This window comes from Amia ocellicauda, chromosome 9 (assembly GCF_036373705.1).
Source record: "Amia ocellicauda isolate fAmiCal2 chromosome 9, fAmiCal2.hap1, whole genome shotgun sequence".
Classification (NCBI taxonomy): domain Eukaryota; kingdom Metazoa; phylum Chordata; class Actinopteri; order Amiiformes; family Amiidae; genus Amia; species Amia ocellicauda.
In genome coordinates, this window is record NC_089858.1 from 41,676,456 (window position 1) to 41,699,036 (window position 22,581).

General features: G+C 41.6%; 1 protein-coding gene across 1 annotated transcript in view; it reads left to right on the forward strand.

Moving 5' to 3' along the window:
* Positions 1 to 21,050: 21,050 nt before the first annotated feature.
* Positions 21,051 to 22,581, forward strand: part of piwil2 (piwi-like RNA-mediated gene silencing 2) — a 39,803-nt gene continuing 38,272 nt past the window's right edge. The window contains exons 1-2 of the mRNA XM_066714515.1: positions 21,051 to 21,249; positions 21,772 to 22,268. Of these exons, the coding sequence (XP_066570612.1) occupies positions 21,783 to 22,268 (486 nt within the window). The 5' untranslated portion in view covers positions 21,051 to 21,249; positions 21,772 to 21,782. The remainder of the gene's footprint in view (positions 21,250 to 21,771; positions 22,269 to 22,581) is intronic.

Sequence of the window (22,581 nt, forward strand, 5' to 3'; positions counted from 1 at the left end):
TTGACAGCAACCACACGAAAATACCAAAACTCAATTACAGCTACTCTGTATCTCCAGGGCTGCTCCCACATTAAGTGACTGTAATATGAGAGTGAAGGATTAGAGCCTGATTAGTACTCTTAAGAAGAAAGGTCCAATTAGAACATAAGAACTTAAGAACATAAGAAAGTTTACAAACGAGAGGAGGCCATTTGCCCCATCGTGCTCATTTGGTGTACATTAATAACTACTAGGCTACAGTTTTTGTATTGTAAGTGGAATTTATAAATCTATTTTGGGAGTAAGACAACTCCGATGTCATCATTCTCACTTCCGGTCAAAGAGTCTAAATACCCTGTCATCAAGACCCCCCCTAGCCTTCAATGTTTTGCATTGTTTGGCATTGACTTGTTGCCCTGCTACGTCCAGCACTGCCACTCGGTTCCAGCCTCCTTCAACACTTCTGGTTCTTCATCTCTCCCTCCTCACCCATTTAAACTATGCCATGTGCATCATTTCCCATCTGCTCACACTCACTTCTTCTGTCCCTCCATCACCACATCACCTTCATGGCCAATTGCATTGCGGAACTCCGCATGTGGCAGCTGTTCCTGCAGCAATGGAGTGGCATCACCTTTTTCTATGCGTATTGGCTGCTTGCAGATTTTCACCCCGCCCCCTGGCGGGTTCAGTGCCTATTACCAGGGCAAATGGTTTGCTGCCCCCTGTGCTCCCAAACTTTCCTTGCTGCCCCCCTCAGTCCTCTCCTCCGCGTTATGGGAATTATACCCTCTCGTCATGGCTGCATTTCTTTGGGGTTCATCCTGGTCCCACAGCTCAGTTCTCGTACATTCAGACATCTTAGCAATTGTACATGTAACACCCTGTAAAATGTGCATCTGTTGACAACTGTCTGTTGTATTGCTTCTGTGTACGTAGGCATGCTGTCTGAGATGTAAACCCACCCTCCTAGGCCTGTACAGTGTTCGTGTTTTTTTGTTTTGTTTTAAGTCTTTAGTCGGCTGCCTACAGCAGAGCAGGAGAGTCATTTTTGGACTGCCGACAACACCAATCAAGCAATGTTTTGCTTTAATAATAATAAAACACTTCATCAGTGCATACACTTCTCCATGTCTCGTTTTCATAGTTTAGGACTACATCATTTTGTATAGGTTTGAGCCTAAACCCCTACCACGAAACCGCAACCAAACACTGGAAACCATGACCGTTCACGAATTATTACCTGTTATCAACAGGTTCACCACTCCATTCTGGGTACAAGGAAGTAGCCTATAACTCCAAACACAATACAATTGTAAAGGTATTTTGTTTTGCACCAGACATCAGTTATCCAGGGCAACTTCTTACTAGACGATCGATGCTATTCACGCATTGTAAATTATTTCAATCGCATTGCATTAAAATCGGTCTCCTTTATTTAATAAAAGCTGAGCCATGTACCTTAATAAAACAGTGGTCAGCAAAGCACGTAGACATGCGATAATGAAAGAAGCTGATTTAGACATTCCAGAATTAGGAATGATTAGATTGAAATCGATGTTTTTTACTAAAATAAATATAATAGACTTTCTGTTGTTGTTGTTATTTAGTGTAACAAACGTCTGCTTTCAGTCTGTGGATGGCAATGTACCCAACCTATCTAATGCACACTGAAGTGAGCTCAGTAAAGTACTCCTTCAAACCATCAATACATTTCCATAACAACTGTCTATGAACGGACCTCTGTGAAAACGCAGACGCATGTCAGTGAGCCTTCAGGGCCATTAAGTTTTGACGGTCTGCACATACATACCGCATTTTCTTATTCTAATATTCTGATACGTTCTCGCATGATTCTCCAATGTTGCCATTTTATCAAACATCGAGTTACGGATTAAACTACGTGGGGCTACTTCTTATTTGTCAACATATTGATATATATATAGGAGTAAACATTTCAACAACAAGGGTACATGGCTCAGCTTTTTATTAAATAAAGGAGACCGATTTTAATGCAATGTGATTGAAATAACTTACAATGCGTGAATAGCATCGATCGTCTAATAAGAAGTTGCCCTGGATAACTGATGTCTGGTGCAAAACAAAATACCTTTTCAATTGTATAGGGTTCGGAGTTATAGGCTACTTCCTTGTACCCAGAATGGAGTGGTGAACCTGTTGATAACAGGTAATAATTTGTGAACTGTCATGGTTTCCAGTGTTTGTTTGCGGTTTCGTGGTAGGGGTTTAGGCTGAAACCTATACACAATGATGTAGTCCTAAACTAGGAAAACGAGACATGGAGAAGTGTATGCACTGATGACGTGTTTAATTATTATTAAAGCAAAACATTGCTTGATTGGTGTTGTCGGCAGTCCAAAAACGACTCTCCTGTTTTGCTGTAGGCAGCCGAATAAAGACCCTGTTGCGCAATTGCACTGCCACGTACAAGCAGAATTATATTGAAGCAGAATACGCGTTTGAAGCCGGATACGGACAAAATAGCCTGTTCATTTTACAGCACAAATCGGCACAATCATAGCATAAAGGACAGAGACCACTGTGAATTGATTACAATATAATGTGTAATATCTCAAGAACCATGTTGGTACAAACAATTATTTTTGCTGCACATACCAGCACAAACGTTGCAGAAATGAATGACACCAGTTCGGATCGATTTGGAGTTTGATGGGGTGCTAGGTGACGTCATCGCTGATAATTAAAAAATGAATATCTAAAAAACTATAACTGCACTGATGAAAACAAATACGGCACAAACCGGCACTAACGTAGAACAAACGAAATACTATTTTGGTGCGATTTGGATGTTGATGGGGTGCTGAGTGACATCACAGCTCATAAAATATAATCTTTAATATCAGGGCCGGTTCTAGACATTTGGAGGCCCTAGGCAAAATTTTTGTAGAAGGTCCCCCTCTTGATTGGTGGACTGGTGTGGCCAATACGGGTTGGGATTCACCGCCCGGGATTTGAGCCACGCACCACCGGCATTCTGCACTGCAACGGCTCCGGCGTAGTACAGTGTTAAGCCCTCTACGATAACAGGCTAGGCCTCCTACCACAGGAGGATTAACACTGTACTACTTTTACTGAGGGGTTACATTACTTTGTAACGAGCTCATTATGACATGAATGAGCCCTGTTACACTCGCGTATAGGGATGTTACGGTAATGGAGGCCCCGCCTCCAAGCCCGAGGCCCTAGGCAATTGCCTACTCTGTCTATAGGTAGTGCCAACCCTGTTTAATATCTCGGGAACCAACAATGATTTTTGCGGCACAAACTCGGTGTTACCCTATATAAGCACCACCTCTCCGCCCACAGTCTTGTCAGGACCTCAACATTGGGCACGGGTTGTGAGATGCTCACTGCACAGGGCGAGGGTGTTTAGAGACCGTGCAACTCCTCTATCTTACCCCGATGATGCTCTCTATGAAAGATATTGATTATCATCTGAGGGAATTCAGTGTCTTTGCCGGCTTCTAGGGCCAGACGTCTCAATGCCACTCGCCGGAGTGATGCCCTCACTGTTGAACAGACAGTGTGCCTTGCTTTGCGGTATTTTGCCAGCGGACACTTCATGTATTCCATCGGTGATGCTGCACATATGAGTTGGAATACTGTATGCCGTGCAGCTCGCAAGGTGGCACTTGCTCTCACTAAACTGCTGGATGCATGTGTTGTGTTCCCTGGCCATTTAAGCCTTCTAAAGATCAAAGAGGCTTTTTATGCGATCGCAGGTAATTCGCAATATAAAAATACTTGGTCTATTTTTAATATCCATTGGCTGGGCCTATATACAGAACACCTTTTTTCATAGGAATCCCGAAGGTGACTGGTGCAATTGACTGTAAGCATATCCCAATTAGAGCATCCCTGGGAGAACATGAGGGGGATTATGTGAATATGAAGTAATTTCACAGCGTCAGTGTTCAGGTATTAGATCATATCGTATTTGATCTGACATGTAGGCTAGTCTACATTATTTTGTCCTTAAAACTTCTACTTATATTCAAGACAATTAAAAACACATTAGGTGGTGAGCCAAGACCAAGAGTGGTGAAATATGCATGAATCATGCCCTCCTCCAGTTTTCACTATCTTTTTTCTGTTTGCTGTTAACACATGAATAAGCTATTATACGTGTAGGATACACACCACATCTGTACTGTGTATTACTGATGAGAAGTATTAATACACACCACATGATAGAATATTTTTATATTTCATCCGAACTTGTTGCAGGTGCGCTTTCCACTGGGGGTGCAGCTAAAATGATTGTAAGAATGAAGTTATTCTTAACACAATAGCATTAAATTCATACAGGCAGCCCTACAGCCTAGGTGCTTTAGGGAGTAGATCTTAATTCAATAACAGTGAGTAACGGGTCAATTTCAGATATGTAGTCCATGTGTAGGCTATAATTGAATTATCCTAATTGTTTTCACATATTTAGATAGACTATTTTACGTGTCCTTACATCTCAATCATATTACAAATAAAACAAGAATCCTAAGACAAAATAGAGAACATATGACAAGAACACTGTTCTTACGAATTGACTCTGTCGGCAATGCGCTGCCAAAAAGCCTCCCTGGCTTTGTTGGCCGCCACAGTGTTACATTTAGCCGCTAACCTTTCTTTAAACCCTCATATCCTGACATTATCAGCTGCATTGTTCCGGGGACAATACGGCGCATAGACACTGCTCACAAACTGAGCATGCGCTGCCCAACACGCCCCTTTTACATGAACTCCACTAACTCCAGTTAAGTTCACACCGAGTCAACTAACCGGCATCTTAACCACCGTCGTAGTACTGTTTAACACCAGTTTAGGGAATCAGAGTCAACCCTGACTTTCCTTGATAACCCAGAGTTAAATCTTAGTAGGTTAAACTCCCTTCGTGGTACACCACTCCAGTCACGTTTGTGTAGCGCAGATCTGCGCTGCTCCACCAATGGGATCAGTGGATTTCTGCAGATCTGTGCAAAACTGCGGAAAGAACACGACCACAGGCCGCTGTTGTTGTTCCCTTTCAAATCGAAAGACAGCCATTACCTAATGGGAAGAACCTTCTGACCTGCCAATCATTGAAAGCATGCACCAAAGCTGCCCAATAGGGGCCCTGCTGTCAGGAGAGACCTGCCCTTGGCGTCTGTGAAAAGTCTCCTCCTGACTGCATCTCCCTGCCATTTCTTCTTTCACCTGCCCGTGAATTTGCTGACGGTTTCGCTTGCGACCCTGAAGCTTGAGAAGTGCGCTCCCCTACTCTTCGGAGTTAGATTTTCCTCATCGGATTATATCCTTGATTAGTCTTTCTCTATATCTATCTCTTGGAGCTCAGACTACGGTCTTTTCTCTATTATTATTTGCGTTTCAGCTTCTCTTGGAGGTAAGTGTGCATTAGGAGTCTCACTTGGAGCCGGCTTCGGTCCCTCCTCAGAGATCTACTGCATGATTTTACTTTCTGTACCATTTTTATTCCTTTACAGATTCGAGTGGCGATAGGAGAGGGTAGACTTGGGATCTCGACCTCTATTGGCGGATTTTAACCTGCTCGACACGCCGAAAACAGCTCTCGACACCGAGCTCGTCGATCCCTCGACCTTGTCGATCCCTCGACCTTGTCGACATCGACCAACCCCACCGATCCTTCGCCCCCGCCGCTTGACATCGATCAACCTCGTCGATCCCTCGACCCTGCTGTCGACATCGATCGACCTCATCGATCCCTCGACCCTGCTGTTGACATCGATCGAACTCGTCGATCCCTCGACCCTGCTGTCGACATCGATCGACCTCATCGATCCCTCGACCCTGCTGTTGACATCGATCGAACTCGTCGATTCCTCGACCCTGCTGTCGACATCGATCGACCTCATCGATCCCTCGACCCTGCTGTTGACATCGATCGAACTCGGCGATCCCTCGACCCTGCTGTCTACATCGACCTACCTCATCGATTCCTCGACCCTGCTGTTGACATCGATCGAACTCGTCGATTCCTCGACCCTGCTGTCGACATCGATCGACCTCATCGATCCCTCGACCCTGCTGTTGACATCGATCGAACTCGGCGATCCCTCGACCCTGCTGTCTACATCGACCTACCTCATCGATTCCTCGACCCTGCTGTTGACATCGATCGAACTCGTCGATTCCTCGACCATCGACCTCTCGACGAGCTCATGTCAACCCACTTTCGACCTCTGGACACCCGTGTCGACCTCTCAGACCTCGACGTTGACAACCTCGACTTCATCATCGAGGGGGACAGTCTCAGAGCGGAGGAGTTTGGTGAAGTGCTTCTACCATGAGAGCTGTCGATATACTTGGAGGGTCTGGACTTGGATGATCTAGAGACAGACCTTCTCACAGGCATGAAGCCAAAAGGGGCTTTCCATCGCTGTTCATGCCAGGGCAAGCTGCCCTCGGATGATGGCCACAATCTGTGCGTGCGTTGCCTAGGAGAGGAGCACGCCAGGAATGTGCTGACAGGCTGTGTGCATTGTGCGGCTTGTGAGGCAACACGCCATAAGAGAGCTAGAAACTCCCTGTCTGCCAGCCGTCGCAGCAGAAGCTCCGCTCACCACTCCTCTGTGGGCTCTGCTCCGCGGGGTACCGTAGCGAGCGCTTCTCCAGGGCGGAGACACTCGTCCTCATCTCGCTCCTCCTCAGCGAGAGTGCAGTCGGGTTCCCCATCTCCACCTCCACCTCCACCTCCTTGCAGACGCTCCCCTGGGAGGAGACCAAGCTCTGTGAGAGGCAGATCCCTGAGGGCGAGATGCTCCTGCTCCCGATCGGCGAGGCGCTCTGCTGCGTGAACCCCTCCGCGTCGCAGGAGACAAGAGACTGTAGGGATTGCGTCACTGATCAAAACAGTCGGGGTGCTGGTGGACAGGCTGGACTCTCAACAACAAATACTGAACACGGTGGTGGCCCATCTTCCAACTGGAGAGGAAGCCCCCCGTCTTCCCCAGCCGCCACCCCGACTACCACCACCACCGGAAGAGGCGCTATCTCACGTGGCTTCTCATTCCGATATCTCGGATGCGCTTTCCTTTGCGGAAGAGACCGAGAGAGTGAGCTCAGTGTCGGAACTGTTTCAAGGACCGAGCGTAGAGTTCAAAGCCCTGATGAGGTGGGCGGCTACGGTGGTGGATGTCCCATGGTGCGCCCAGAGCAGGTTCCCAAAAACCGATTAGTCAGGGAGAAGACCGCGAGGCCCACGGAGACTCTCCCCTTGCTTGACGACTATTTGGACATTGTACAGTCCACATGGAGCTCCTGTGACTTCCAGACAGGCGTAGGCGATGTACGCAGCGGCGGGGGTGGAACAAAAGGGACTGGGATCTTTCCCACCGATCGGGTACTGTGTCCAGGCTGGTCCAAGTGGGTGCTGTTTTGGGCAAGGAGCCGCTCTGCCCTAATAAACAGTGCAGGACGACGGACGTGATGCTGAAAAAGGCATATGCTGCGGAAACTTCAGCTGTCTGAGACAATAATGCGCAGGCTATCCTCATCCTGTACATGGGGCACCTGACGGGATGCCTGAGGGAGTGCCAATCTGTGGGGATGTGGAGGAATTGGGGCTCGTCAACGCCTACATGACGGATTTGCTGCAAGAGGGAGTGAAAGCTATGGGGAGATCTTTCGCAGCTATGGTGGCAGCCAGACGCCATCTGTGGCTGATGCAGGTGAAGCTCCAAGACAAGTCCGTCCTCCTTGATGCTCCCATCACCCCGGGCCAGACGTTTGGAGAGTCGGTGGACCTCTCTATTGAGCGTCAGTGAAGGCCAAAGAGTCAGCTTCCAAATATGCTGACCTCCAGCAGACGAGACGGCCGCCACAACACCGTCTGTGAGGACATCAGCAACCAAACAGACCGTGGCCGAGGCAGGGGAGACCTCAAGCTAGACCGCAACAGCCCAGTGGCTTGCAGCCTGACCAGCGCCGCAGGGTCCAGCCGCCAGTGTGGGGAAACAATAGACTCTCCGGCTGGAAGCCTAGGGGCAAAACGACGCATGAAGGGGCACGGCCGCCATCGCCAACCCCAGCTTAACGGAGTATGTTGCCATAGTAAGAGACTCAGAGTTGAGCTGAACTGGCTGTGAAACCGACAACCCAGAGTTTCCTTCAACTCTGAGTCAACTGAGTTTTCACTAAACCCACTTTCTGAAACAGGTCCCAGGTCACGTTTGTGTAGAGCAGATCTGCGCTGCTCCACCGATGAGATCAGTGGATTTCTGCAGATCTGTGCAAAACTGCGGAAAGAATGCGACCACAAGCCGCTGTTGTTGTTTGTGTTCGTCTGTGCAGACAAACACAAAAAAGCGTATAGTATTTTAAAATAACGTGCCCTGAAACAACCATTGGTAGTTGAAGTATTTTAATAAATACGTATGGAAATCTTATTCTCCTGTCATGTTTATTCTTCCTGTTTCTTTTCTCTTCTTCAGTCAGCTCAGTTCTCATTGGCTGCTGATTACGTCACTCTCCACGATCGATGCCGATCGAGTCGTAAATATTAAACACGACCAGCTTACGATCAGATCGGAGGACAAGTGATCGAAGACACGACCATCGGTAGTGTGGACGCGCCCCGACCAGGCTGCTTGTCGTGACGATAAGTGCTGATCTGTCGCGAGGGCCAAATCGGGCTCAAATCGGGCTTAAAATCGTGTAGTGTGACCCCGGCAAGGCAGTGGGCAAAGGGTGGAAGTGGAAGCTTAAAAATCGCTACAACTGCTCCTGTTACAGTAGCTTCTGCAGAGAGGAGCTTCTCAAAATTGAAGCTCATTAAGAACTACCTCAGGTCCACAATGGCACAAGACCGTCTCAATGGCCTTGTGATGATGTGCATAAACAGAGAGGTGTCAAGGAAGCTATCCTATGATGATGATCATTTTGCAGCAATGAAATCGATGTGTGTCCAGATTTAAGACAGTAGTAACTGCCCTTCATCTGTTGTAATAGCACACATAATGCAATTATTTTTAGTGTCTTTTTTGTTTACCCACCTTATGCACCTGTTGTTAAATATTTACACATTAGTAAATATTGTGTTTTGATGTTGTCTTTATTTTTATTTTTTTAATTTATAGCTGCACACAATATTTTGATTCTCCTTTTTAAAATGTTGCACTTGTATTTCTTATGTGTTTATATTATTAAAATTAAGAAGTGTTATTTCCCCTTAAGCTGGTATTTGTTTTTTGGGGGGGATTTGTAGAGATCTCGCCTAGGCTGCCAGATTGACCAGAAACGCCCCTGTACATCGTCCAATCACTATTCGGGTCCCCTACACCTCAACAACCATTGCCAACGGGTATCTAATAAAACTTCATGCACCAAACAATCGCCAGGTCAGTTCAGTTAGTCGGTGCAGAGAGGTTCATCAGTGTGTTGCAGTGCAGGGTATACGGAGACTCTAACGAGCCCGTAAAACAAATCTTTCTGGACATCATTCCTAATTTATTTTTTTGTACTGTGTTTATTGTTGTTCATTCGTTACATTTATTTTATCAATGTAAATCAAAGTGTAAACAGTGTAGATCTTAGGCGGTACCCAGTGCTTTCTACGACTGGCGAAGGTTACACGATCCATCATCAGGCCTGCTGGCGCTGACTGGCACGGGAGTCCAGACGAGCGGCTGGGAATTACTCGGACCCGCAGGCTGTGTTGTGAGGAGGTGGCGTGAGTTTGTTGTTGGGATGTGTTTATATATTTATTTACGTTTGTCAGCTGGTGGGACTGTGCTCTTTTATTACTTCAAGTATATTTTTGTGTGAGTGAATAAGTCCTCGTTGAACTGTGTTGTGTATAACCGAGATGAAGAGGGTTTTTTTTTTGCAGTACAATTCGATTAAGCCCTCAGCAGCAAGGCCAAAGAGGACAATTTTGACTTGTTTTTAAGTTTTTTATCAATCTTATTATTATTTCGAGATCTCCAACCACGATAAAAAAAACAACGGATTCAACGTATCTGGCCATTTGGACATTTATTGACTTTTCATAACAATTTGAACTTGTGGGTATATTTTTATTTGTTTCACAGTGAATCGTGTTGTTTTTATTTTGTTTCTGAGGCTGCGAGATCAATTCTGTGGTTTTATTTTCTTGATTCTTCACATTTACCCCAATTGACTACTTGATTGCATGCTATTTCTCTACTCACATGTGTTTAAATAAATCAACATGATTGTTTTGTTTACTAAATTTGTGTGTGTTGCTATTATTATTATTATTATTATTATTATTATTATTATTATTATTATTATTGCTAGGGTGGGGTAAAAGTTAAATGCACTACAGGCCGTGGTTTTAATTTTGTGGCGTTATTAATAATAATAACTCAGTGTGCCGCTTATTGTTTTTCAGTAACTATTAAAAAGTACTAGTTGCTTTAAAGTATTTTGTGTTATTACTACAGGTATTATTAGTGTTGTGGTTACTTAGTGGCTGAATGTTTGGGGGTGTTGTATATATTTTTGTCCCCGGTTAACTGTATAGTGGCACTTCTTTGTGTTGGCGTTACCGGGGTGGAGGCACCGCACCATTTTTAAAAATAACAGGGAAAAAACAAAACAAAACAGATCAGCCAATTCCCTATCTACTGCTGAGACCCAGGATTCTCCTTGTTTGTTTTTATTTCTCCATCCTTTACCCAATGCTAACCCAATGAGTTGTCACTCATGTCTTTCTGCGGGAGGGGGCGTTTCCAGTGTGCTGTCCATACCGCGGGAGCAGGGGGGCAACAGTAATGAAGTTTTAATATACAATCAATATATTGTATATTAATTTTCCCACAGGAGGGGGCAATTCTCATGCATTGAAAGGAAATGATCCACCATGGTCTGCAGGAGGGGGGCACGCAATTGCCAAATGCTGTTTAAAACGTATCAGTACATTAATAACCAGGAGCTACAATACGTAATTGAATGGATTGTACATTCAGTTTCTATATAGTGGGCACAATTTGTTTCCACAGGACAGTGTGTTTGCAGCTGTAATTTCATGAATTACAGTACTTTAAGGTTCTGTAGTTCTGTAGAGGCACACATTGGGATAGGGCTAGTCAGGAAGTGTAAAGCTTTCTGTATATGGACAGTCTTGAGCTCCTCAAATATTTGGTGCATAGAAACTTACAAGAATAAAATAGACTTATAGGGTTCGGACACCCTAAATGTGTGTGTGGTGAGTTTGAAAAGTGAGGGCGCCCTTGCCCGCCTTTCCCTTCTGGCGGCAGCAGTCCATGCTGCCACCAGAACATAATGCATTAACTAAATTGCATTACTGTATTATTATTATTATTATTATTATTATTATTTTACAATTAATGCTCCTGTTTTAAGGATATATTTTCTCTCCAGGAACTGTAATTTGGTCCTTCCTCAACACCAAACTCTGTTAAAAAAAACAAAAAAAACTTGATCATACTGATTTTGAATGTTTTATTCGTTGTTGTTTTTCTGTTTTCCCCCACAAAATTCCCCGTATAATGTTTGAAAGACTGACATGAGTCATGTAATAAACATTTTAAAAGCTGTTATCTGGCACCATTAAGCAGGGAGAAGAAAGAATCGGAGGCCTTTTACAAGATTCTTTCAGGATCATTTTCTGTTGTTTTTCTGTATTGTCTGTTCTGAATGTTATTTTTCCATCCAGTACTGCTCTGAAGCATGACTGAAAGTTCTGAATGGGGAATCGATATGAAAAGCTCTCAATTATGGACTCATCTTTTTTTCTTAAGAAGGCTGACAAGGATTAGACTGAATGGCTGGGGGGTTCAACCTATTATCTAATTATTACAGTCTGTCAGCGGTTATAAACAGCTGTTAGCAGCACACACAGGAGTAGGCCAGTCTGTGACAGGGCTACTCTCCAGTTTTACAGTCACACTTAAAACATTTTTTACGTTTTGTGTAAGAGATCGCTGGTTTTTCAAAGTCTGTTGCTATCCTCACCTTGGGGTCTCAGATCTTCCAGCATAATAGTTATATTGATACACCTGAACTGCGATTTATATTTCAGGTTTGACAGAATAACTGTCCTCACTGTCATATGTACAATTAAGGTGAAAGTAGTCACAACTTTTACTTAATTAATTTGAATAAATATTGCTAATTGAACACCACTTCTTTATAGATAATATCATAGTGAATGTGTTGAATATACGTGTGTGTGCTTGTCTGTGTGTATATATCTAATAATCACTCCTCTCTTTTGGATATTAACAAACAAAAGATCCAGTTGACATGGGTTATGGAGGTTTTTTATATACAGCTCTGGAAAAAATTAAGAGACCACTGCAAGATTATCAGTTTCTCTGGTTTTACTATTTATAGTTATGTGTTTGGGCAAAATGAACATTTTTATTTTATTTTATAAGCTACTGACAACATTTCTCCCAAATTCCAAATAAAAATATTGTCATTTAGAGCATTTATTTGCAGAAAATGACAACTGGTCAAAATAACAAAAAAGATGCAGTATTGTCAGACCTCAAATAATGCAAAGAAAAAAAGTTCATATTCATTTTTAAACAACACAATACTAATGTTTTAACTTAGGAAGAGTTCAGAAATCAATATTTGGTGGAATAACCCTGATTTTCAATCACAGGTTTCCCGCTTTCAGCTTTCTGCCCGATTCCAGCCTTGCTGAAGCACCCCCAGATCATCACCGATCCTCCGCCAAATTTCAGTGGGTGCTAGACACTGTGGCTTGTAGGCCTCTCCAGGTCTCCGTCTAACCATTAGACGACCAGGTGTTGGGCAAAGCTGAAAATTGGACTCATCAGAGAAGATGACCTTACTCCAGTCCTCTATGGTCCAATCCTTATGGTCTTTTGCAAACCTCAGTCTGGCTCTTCTCTGCGTCTCATTTTTTCTAGCTTTGCATGACTTCGGCCCTGCCCTTAGGAGCCTGTTTTGAACCGTCTTCGACGTGCATGAGTTGGCATTCATCCCGGTCGGAGAGTCATTTTCGCCCTCAGCCGGTCTGTAGCTTTGTTGTCCCCAATGTCTGCTGCTTGACTTTGTTCTTATGAACCGCCATCTTTGAAATTTTAAGGATTGAAGCAACCTGACGCTGACTGTATCCCTCTGCCAGTAAAGCCAGAATTGAACCCTTCTTTTCCTCACTCAAAACTTTCCTTTTTAACTCTTTTGAAATGGTCAATCGTTATTTTTTGATTCCAATTACTTTTGAGGTATTACTAGCACTGTTTTGTGCAGACACTGGAATGGAATGGCTGCCATACATGTAGATATGCTGAATTAAGAACAATTTGCAATGGTCTCTTAATTTATTCCAGAGCTGTATATTGTGGCACTGTGTGGGGTAGAACATGATGCTGGGGCTCTTCAGGCGGGGTTTAAGGAACATGTAGACAGGGTTATGGTGCAAAATGGTGATTTATTATTTACAGTGCGCATGAGCAAAAACAAAACAGACAGACCAAGAAGGTACACAAAACTAAACCGTTTTAATAGAGGTGGGGAACAGTAAGGGTCCAGAGAGGTACAGGGCAGCCCAGGGCAGGTCCTCAGCATGCCACCCAGTGTGTCGTCACAATATATAAAGTGGTATATGTATATACAGCATACTGTATACAGTTACAGACTGAAATATTGGCAACCTTATTTTGAAAAAGTGTTACTTACTTATCTAGTTTCATAAATATTGTTAATTAAACTATACTTATTAATATTCAACAAGTAAATAATCCAATTAATTGAACTGAATTCAGATGTGGTTGCCTATATGCCCCTAGATGTCTATATTATATTTTCCTTATATATCAGTGTTTCACTAAGTGTTATTTGTCATTCAAAGCTCTACACACACAAGGATTGTCAGTTTGTAACTAATTCAAAGCTGGAATTGAAGTGTGACAGTTCTAGCATTCCACAATTTGCTCATTAATTCCTGGAGCAGTTATCTATAGACCTGTTACCCACTGGGTAGCCAGCAGGTTAGTGGAGATCTGCATGCTGGGAGATAAGATTAACTCCCACACTATCATAGTATATCCAAGCACCATCGTCAGCTTATCTTGCCTAAAGATTTTTGTAATGTACACCCCCAAATCCCTGGCTATGTTGTTTTAACTGCATACATTTTACAAGGTAGATGAAAGCAAGAAAAACAGAGCTAGCTTATATCAGAAAATCTACTGTTTGTTTGTTGGTAAGAGGCCAGTACTCCCAGCCAGGGGATAAAATTAACTCTTTTGGCCACTAGCCACTGTGTCTGGTAGAAGGAAAAAACGTACCAGCCACTTGGTATTTTTACCAGCCAAAGGCAAACATCACCAGAAATAAATGAGGGTGTATAATTGTGTCGTGAACATGTTAAAACATGACATTTATTCAGGAAATTAATCAATCACATATGAAATAACATGGCAGCTAATGGGGATCTGTGTAAACACACCAAACTAAGAGAAGGGGCACATGGTGACACATTGTCGCCTGACTCCCTTCTCTGGGTTTCTGCCTGTCATTAAAAGTAATTGCATTTCAAAGTATTTTCTTAAGGCCCTTAAAAGTCATTGTTTATAAGCTACAATGTAAAAGTCTGTTTCTCTCTCATCTGCACTCCACTGCTCTCACAGCAGCGCATAACCTGACACCTGCTTTATCAGTGCCAGGGCTGAGAGAGGTCCTTTGGATTAGGTGAAAAATATAATCTATAGGGATGATGACAGACAGTGACGTCCATTCCACTGGTCAATACGATGCACGCCTGCAAAGAAGCGATGAAAACAAACCGCACGCTTCTCTTCAGCAGAATCTCCGCTACACAGCAAAAAATGCACGTCTCTATCACAAATCGTTTCCCCATAAATTAATACGTCGTATTTGATGAATACTTATCTGACACAACAACTTTGTTAAATATCTATGTAAAAATGCATTATTAGAAGATGTATGGAAATGGCATAATAACAGCAGACCTGTCAACTCTATTATTATTGTTGCCGACATTATCACAACTTTTTATTGTCACAATTTCAAATTAAGTATAAAGGTCGTGACTGTTTGTTTATAAAATAATATTTGTAACTGACCGACCAATATTTTTTTCTTTTTCATTCAAATTTTCATTCAATTGCCAGTTTAGCAATGTGAGCTGCAATGAAAATGCGTTAACATTAGCGTCCTTGTGGCAATGTTTTCCGGTCACAACAGCGAAATACAAAATGTATAAGACCTATCTAGCTAAGTAATTTATACAATCTAATTGACCAAACGATTGACTCTGCTCTGCGCTCGGAAACACAGCTGTGCGCTCGAGTTCCAGCGAATACGGACAAACAGCACTAGCCGGTGTTCTGCCAAACTGCGCTTCCCGATCAGGATGGGCTGCCCGGTATCTGAATACAATGGGCTACTGGCTGGAATGAGCTGCCCCGACGGAAAATATTAAGCAGCTCATCCTGTCGGACAGAAGGGACCTGTCAGAATGGGCTTCCCCCTGTTTTTCAACACTGTTACTGTATTAGAATCTTTCAAACCCTATGTAGCTCATCCTGTCATCTATGCGTAAATAGCAAAATGGTCACTATGACATAACACGGTCAAAATCATTTTAAATATACTTAATTATTACCAACAGATGTATAGGCGTGTTCACTGCGCACGCGTACTTTCACTAGGCAGCTCATTCTGACAAAGTCAGACTTTGTCAAAACACCGGCGCTACCTATAGGCAGAGTAGGCAATTGCCTAGGGCCTCGGGTTTGGAGGCGGGGCCTACATAACCGTCACATCCCTATACGCGAGTCCAGGGTCCCAAACTGTGGGGCGCAAGACCCTTTATGGGGGGCGCAGGGAAAGGGCAGAACAGGTAAAAAGTCAAGACGAGACACAATAAATCCCCGAGGGCATCTGACAACTGTTGATTGCCGCCCCAGTGAAATCGCACTGGATAAACTGATATCTTTTTCTGCACTTACACACATTAAATAAACTGTTCTGTCGCGACTCACACGAGTGGAAACTGAGTCTCGGTTATTTAGTGGATTCTTCCATCTCCAGTCCTGGCCAATCAGAATAGAGGATTGTCAGAAAGCAGGGTCTGTGAAGCCGTTGATTGGTAGTTTCAGATCAAAATACACAGCAGTTTATATGAGGTGATAATTACGGTAAAATAAATACATAAGAATAACTTGCAGCTCCAAAATGTAATCGAGTGGAAACGAGCTCGTCAGGACTCTCTGCTGCAATATTTTGGAAACGCATTAACAAAAAGTACATTAAATGCGAAATAATGCAATGTGACAATTTTTGCAATTGCAAGAAGTTCTGAACTTTATTTTAAAATACTCATCTAATACAACAACTTTATGAAGTAAATTCGGAAACATACCTGTGCGTTCAAGTTCAGGTGAAAATATATAGCGATAGCTGGCTGTGTGTGTTTTAATATCAGTTTGTTTGTTGCTCCTCTTTCCTTTTCTGTCATTGCTAGTTTCGCAGAAGGGTGTTTGGCTTTTAGGTGGGTTATCATACCACCTGTAGATTTGTGGTATATTACTTGCACTGCACATATTATACACTTAACAGTTTTTTAATTTACTTCGTCAAAGTATTTCCACGCAGAAACTTGAGAGGAAGCCATTGCTCGCGTTCTTGTAGCGCCGCAGATCTGCGCAGATCTGCAGAATTGCACCGATCCCATTGGCGGAGTCGCGCAGATCTGTGATTGTCAGCCAATAACAGACAAGAAATAACAAATCCCACCCTGCCGTCAATCTTCATTACAGCTACATAGAGAGCCAATCAACCGTACAGGCTTTAAAATAAAATTATTATTATTATTATTATTATTAGCTGTGACTTAAATGTTCTTGGGGGGCACCACCCAGAAAGTTTGGGAACTACTGCGCTAGTCCACCAATCAAGACGGGGGCCTCCAACATAAATTTTGCCTAGGGCCTCCAAATGTCTAGAACTGGCCCTGGGTCTTTAGAAGTTTTACTGTCATGAGGTCTGCTTTCAAACTTATCCCTGCTTTGTCTCTGGCACCCTCTTTTGGATTTTATGTGAGCTTTCACTACAGTGTGATCATTCTTGACTTAATAGTTGGTAAAAACAATAGGTGGAAATCCCCAAAGCCTTTTCTCTCCAAACTGTATCAGAATAGTCTCTATTCCATGGAACCCCTGCAAAGTTTATTATTTCACCTTCCTATATTTTATGTGGTCTTCTTTTTTTTCATGTCTTTGTAACCATTCAAAGGTCTCCTTGGTTCATCTGTTCTTGCAATGTGTATGGCACAAACTTTCACTCTTTCAATTATGTCACATATTTGTGTTTGTTCTCGGATCCAATTATTTATTTTCTTAAAGAAACTGCGAATTACACAAAAAAGCATGGAAAGATGTTTGATTGGAATAACAAGGAGATAATATATACACACACAAATATAATGAAACAAAAAGGTAATTCTCAGCATTTTCCAACCTATTTGTTACAAAATTCAATAATTTCTTCAAATTTGTTTCCACATTAGAACACTGTTCCTGTGCAGAATTTATTTTCAAAGCTACTTATGAAAACATCATTCTTACTTAACTGCCTCCATTCCAGTGACTGCTCTATTTTTGTATTGATAGTTTTTTGTGTTATGATTATTATCTGTGTGAATACCCCTCCCCCCAACCCCCCCTCTTCATAAGTGAAATACGCTTATTTTATTATTGAGACAGCCATTGGAATGCAGTCTCTGCAGAATTGGACTTAGGTTACTTCCACTTTTACCCCTGCTTAGAATTACCTTAGGATTACCCTACCCAAAATATCATTGAGTAGTCCAGGACTTGATCTGTGAAACCAGCCATTAACGTAGATCTGAATCAGTAATGTAAAACAAAATTACATGTATGTGTGTGTGTGTGTGTAATTTAGATATGTAGGGTTATGCTATTTTTATGTATTTATTATTATTTCACCAGCATTTCAAATCTTTACATTTTGCATTGCTAGGTTTAAACTCAGCTTTGATCATGAGGCAAATTACTTTGACTGGTTTCAGCTTATCCTCCAGTTGCTGTAAATTCTGCAGTATAATTATTTATCTTCCCAAGGCAGGATGTTGGAGTCAAATTAGTAGGACTGCCTGCTGAAGTTTGTTTCATATTGATACTATATAAAATATTCACTAAAATCATTCTTACTTAATCTGCCTCACACTCTGTTACAACCCCATTACATATTCCATTATGGTGGTGGACTGGATTCCTTTACCAGTGCATTAATGAGGTTTTTCAAAATAGGTATTGTATGTAGAGTAGTACAAGCTTAGTGCTAATCAAGGGCTGTGAAACAGCTGATGAAGTTCCCCTCCTTATTCAAAAGCACCACAAACTTCAATTTAAACCGAAACCTGATTTGAATAAATCTGATTACATTATTTATGAATGACAAACATATTTCTAATGTCATTTGTGTAATTATTAATTATGAACTGAGAATCTCAGTTCTATTCTTAGAATCTCATAAAACTTACCATATTGTTAAACATTGTTTAATTATTGAAACCCTACATATCTTTAAACTTGGAGATGTAAATCGTTGAATGAAATGAAAGGATGCTGATCTGATAAGATACAGCCAAAATGTTGCAATGGACAAATTGTTTTAATTTATCATTACAGTTATTGTTTAAGTAGTAAGTATTTTCGATTGACCTAGGACTTTAACTTAGAGTGTGGTTTGTTTATCTGGTATCGATATCAGAAGAAATAATGAGTGCTGAATAAAGTCCTGTTATCTAGTGACCCTCATACATATAACCCATAGTGGTCAAATCCTCTGAAAACAAGACCGGGTTGTTACGCAAGTTACCACAATACTTTATCTAATATGAACTCAGATTAGTGGTGAGGTTGATCTGCATGAATTAACCTTGCTTGAGGCTGTACCCTTTAATACAAGATATAGGTTTATTTATAAAAAAGTAAATAGACAACATGTATTTGCAAAGATAGGACAGAGACAAGCAGGGTGGATAATATTAAAAGTAAGAGTGAGAGATCTATCCAATACTCAAGTTTTGACTCAAGGCACAAAACATGTTTAATAACAAAAAATATATAATATAATTACGCTACCCGTTCCTATAATTTAGATCTCATACACAACTAGGGTTTATGTAATTGTGATTTACCTAATTCTTGACTAGTACACAAAATATACTACCTGTGTGGTTTACTGAGATTGAGTTATGCAGACGTTCGATAGCAGGGAGGGCTGGCAGACTGCGTACACTTAAGGACTGTTGCAAAGCTTTCAGGTTTTTGGTTGAGAAGTTCTGGTTCTGGTTCCGTTCAGTCTTCCTGAATTTTGTCTCCTTGGTTTCTTCTCCCAGGTTGTTCCACTTCAAATTGTACCACTCTACTCCAAATTGCTTGTTTTAACTTTCTGTTTTTATACATTTTAGAATAAAACTGAAATTCGATTCGAAGCAGTCTTTGCCATTCCTCTCCCTTGATTCCAACAGAACATGTACTGGGGGTGTGATGGCTTTGAGGAATGTAAAAAATGGTTCAAATGTAACCTAGAGTTTCTAACTCTCTATGTTGTTTTAGTTCTATCAATTACATTTTCAAGTCCCTCAAAGCATGTCCTTACACTTGATACCAAACAAGCCAGGTGTTCTTTTTCGGAAATGTTAACGCAGAGATTTCTTGGAATGTTGCATTGTATGTGAAATATAAATTGTCCAATGGTTGTTTTAGCTAATGCTATTTCTTTTAAGAACATGGCTTATTCATGTTTTGATTCTGAGGTAGAATTACTTTAGTGTCAATAAGTTAGTTTTAAGTCACCTTTTATTGTTTGTTATCAAACATGAGGAAGAAGGTGGGGAACACTTCTGTTACCAGCATGTAGTTTGTACTTGGGTTTGTTGCCCTGGTCTATGTAATATATAAATTGCTTTGTGAATGTCTGTGTTTCACAAAATAAATCTTCAATTGGAATGTGGTGCTAGTCTCTGTGGAGATGGGCATGGCAGCCCATATGTCAGTTGGGGGCATCTCCAGCATGGATGTGTTATCTGTCATACTTTGGTGAGCACAGGCCTGCATCATATAATACAGCACTTCAAAGCTGTCTACTTAAGTCTTTCACCACAAGCCTACATTTCATTTAGGAAGGTATATGCATTTCTGTATATATTTGCCAAAATAAGTTTGTATGATTTACAGAGACCATTAACTAGAGAAGGAAAGTCACTTTATAAAAATAATAATTCAATTCAAGATTCAATATACATCTGTTAGGGTTGCCTAATATCCCTTTACTCTTATTTTGAACTGCCTCAAATCTTTTGTTAAAACATACAATTGTTTTAAAGATAGCTACATGTAATAAAGAGATTAAAGTATTCCATTATGCCTATGATACAAGCATTTTATTAATAAATTAAAACGAGCTACTATACCAGATATCAGGGCTTGATTGAAGAATTGTTCTTAGAACTGTAATTGATTTAATACATTATGGTTTAAAATTTATAATTCTGTTAAAAGCTACATCATTAGATCATTGCTTACAGTAACTAAATGATCTGAAAAAAGTATTTGATGATGTCAACAGTAAGCCATTGACAGAAGCTACACCAAACAAACAAAGAAAATGGATTCCGGGTTGGCATGGAGACCTCCCTTAAAACCAGGGTATTATTATCCAAATGAGAATGAGAACTCCAGAAAAACATTCACCTCGTTGGAAATAAAAATGTGTATAATAATAATGTAAAGCAACTGTAGGAAAACGTTTTAACTTCATTGAGTTTCGTCTAACGTTTTGCATTTTAAACATTATTTAGTATACTTTGCATTTTAAACATTATTTAGTATACTATCTATATAACTTGAAGACATTTGGTGCAAACGAAACTCGTGTACCACGTGGAGTGTCTTCATAGTTCCTAGTAAAGTTACATTCAAAGTGACGTTATGTAAATCCTCCACTCGCTTCCTGGGGGGGAATATTTTGATAGATGGATTATAGAGCCAATGGGCGATTTGAGTTGGAGGGCCGTGTGTTGACCAATTTGATTGATGGTGTACAGAGCCAAAGGGCGGAGTGAGCTGGAGGGTTGTGTGTTGAGTATTAACGGAAAGGTACTTTTCTGGTCGACACATTTTTTGTTTTGTTTCGTAATGTTGTTCTAGCGGGAAGTTCACTTAATTTTCCTGAAAGAATCAGCGGAATTTGTATCAGGTAATGTTTTATTGTTGTATTTACTGCAATAGAGGAAGAGGTTAAATAGATTAAATTCACGTGCTGGTTTTCATATATATATATATATATATATATATATATATATATATATATATTCGTTAAGGCTAAATTATCCAGATTATTTAAATGTATTTCAAATCAGACCTACCTTGTTGGCATAAAATGAAAACGGGATGTGTTCTTAGCAGGTGTAAACGCAATAATGAGTCTAGTTTTTTTCCTTTCATAACACGTGATTTTGGTGAACTTTGAGGTAGGGGTTATTTACTCCCTTTGTAGAAAAGTGAGATGTGGGTGTGAAATTCTTCAAAAGCAATTATGTTTTTTTTGTTTTTGTAACTGCACTAAAGTTATTAAAAGCTAGTTTGTTAGGCCGCAATTCAACAGCATTTATCAATTTAACAAAGATCAGGAGCGGAGATTTCCATTTTCATGGACAACAATAAACTTGTATTCATTTAAAAATATATATATTATTCACTCTCTTCACACTCGTCCCAGCATCATAAAATATGGATCCCAATCAGCCGCGTTTCCCGAGGTTTCCTGGTACCCTCAGCATGCCGGGGCTGCCGACGCTGGGGCGGGGCAGGTCGCTGGTACCCGAGGAGCTGGCTTTAGGCCGTGCGCGAGGTCTGCCTTTGCCGGGCATGTCTGTGTTCGGCCGCGCCAGAGGATTCCCCGGTGATGAACCAGTCAAAAGTGAAGGATCATTCCAAAATGCGGAGCTCCCTCTTGGCCGAGCTAGGTTACCCACTGTGGAGCATGGTTTGGGGCGTGCAAGGGCAGTGATATTCCCTACAGTGGCGCCATCTGTTGGGCGAGCAAGATCTCCCCTTCCCACTACAGAGACAGACTTTGGGCACACAAGGGAGCTATCTACGTCCCCCGGTAGTGCCAAAGCACCCCCTGTCAGCCCAGCGAGAGTCTTGCCGCTACCTGAAGATGTGCCAGGCTTAGACGTGGTACAGGAAGCCGTAACCTCCCCCGTCAAGCGGGTGAGTAAAATTATTCATGACTCACGTTTTTTAAGCTGCAGTGGCGCGCTGCGAATCTGTATGGAATCTGTAGTCTCTTATTTGAATCAAGACAGAATCATTTATTGCAATAATTGGGCTGGAAATTTGATTCAGGTTTTTTTTTTTTTTTAAAAGGGCAATGAAATAATGAATGAGAGTTTAAATTACTTTGTGGTTCAAATCCAAAACTGCGATGCAGTCTAAACATTTTTTTTACTTCTGTGACAGAGTGTTAGAACGTTTACTCACAAGTGTTTTACCTTTTGTATTCTTTAGAATGTGATGAAATGCT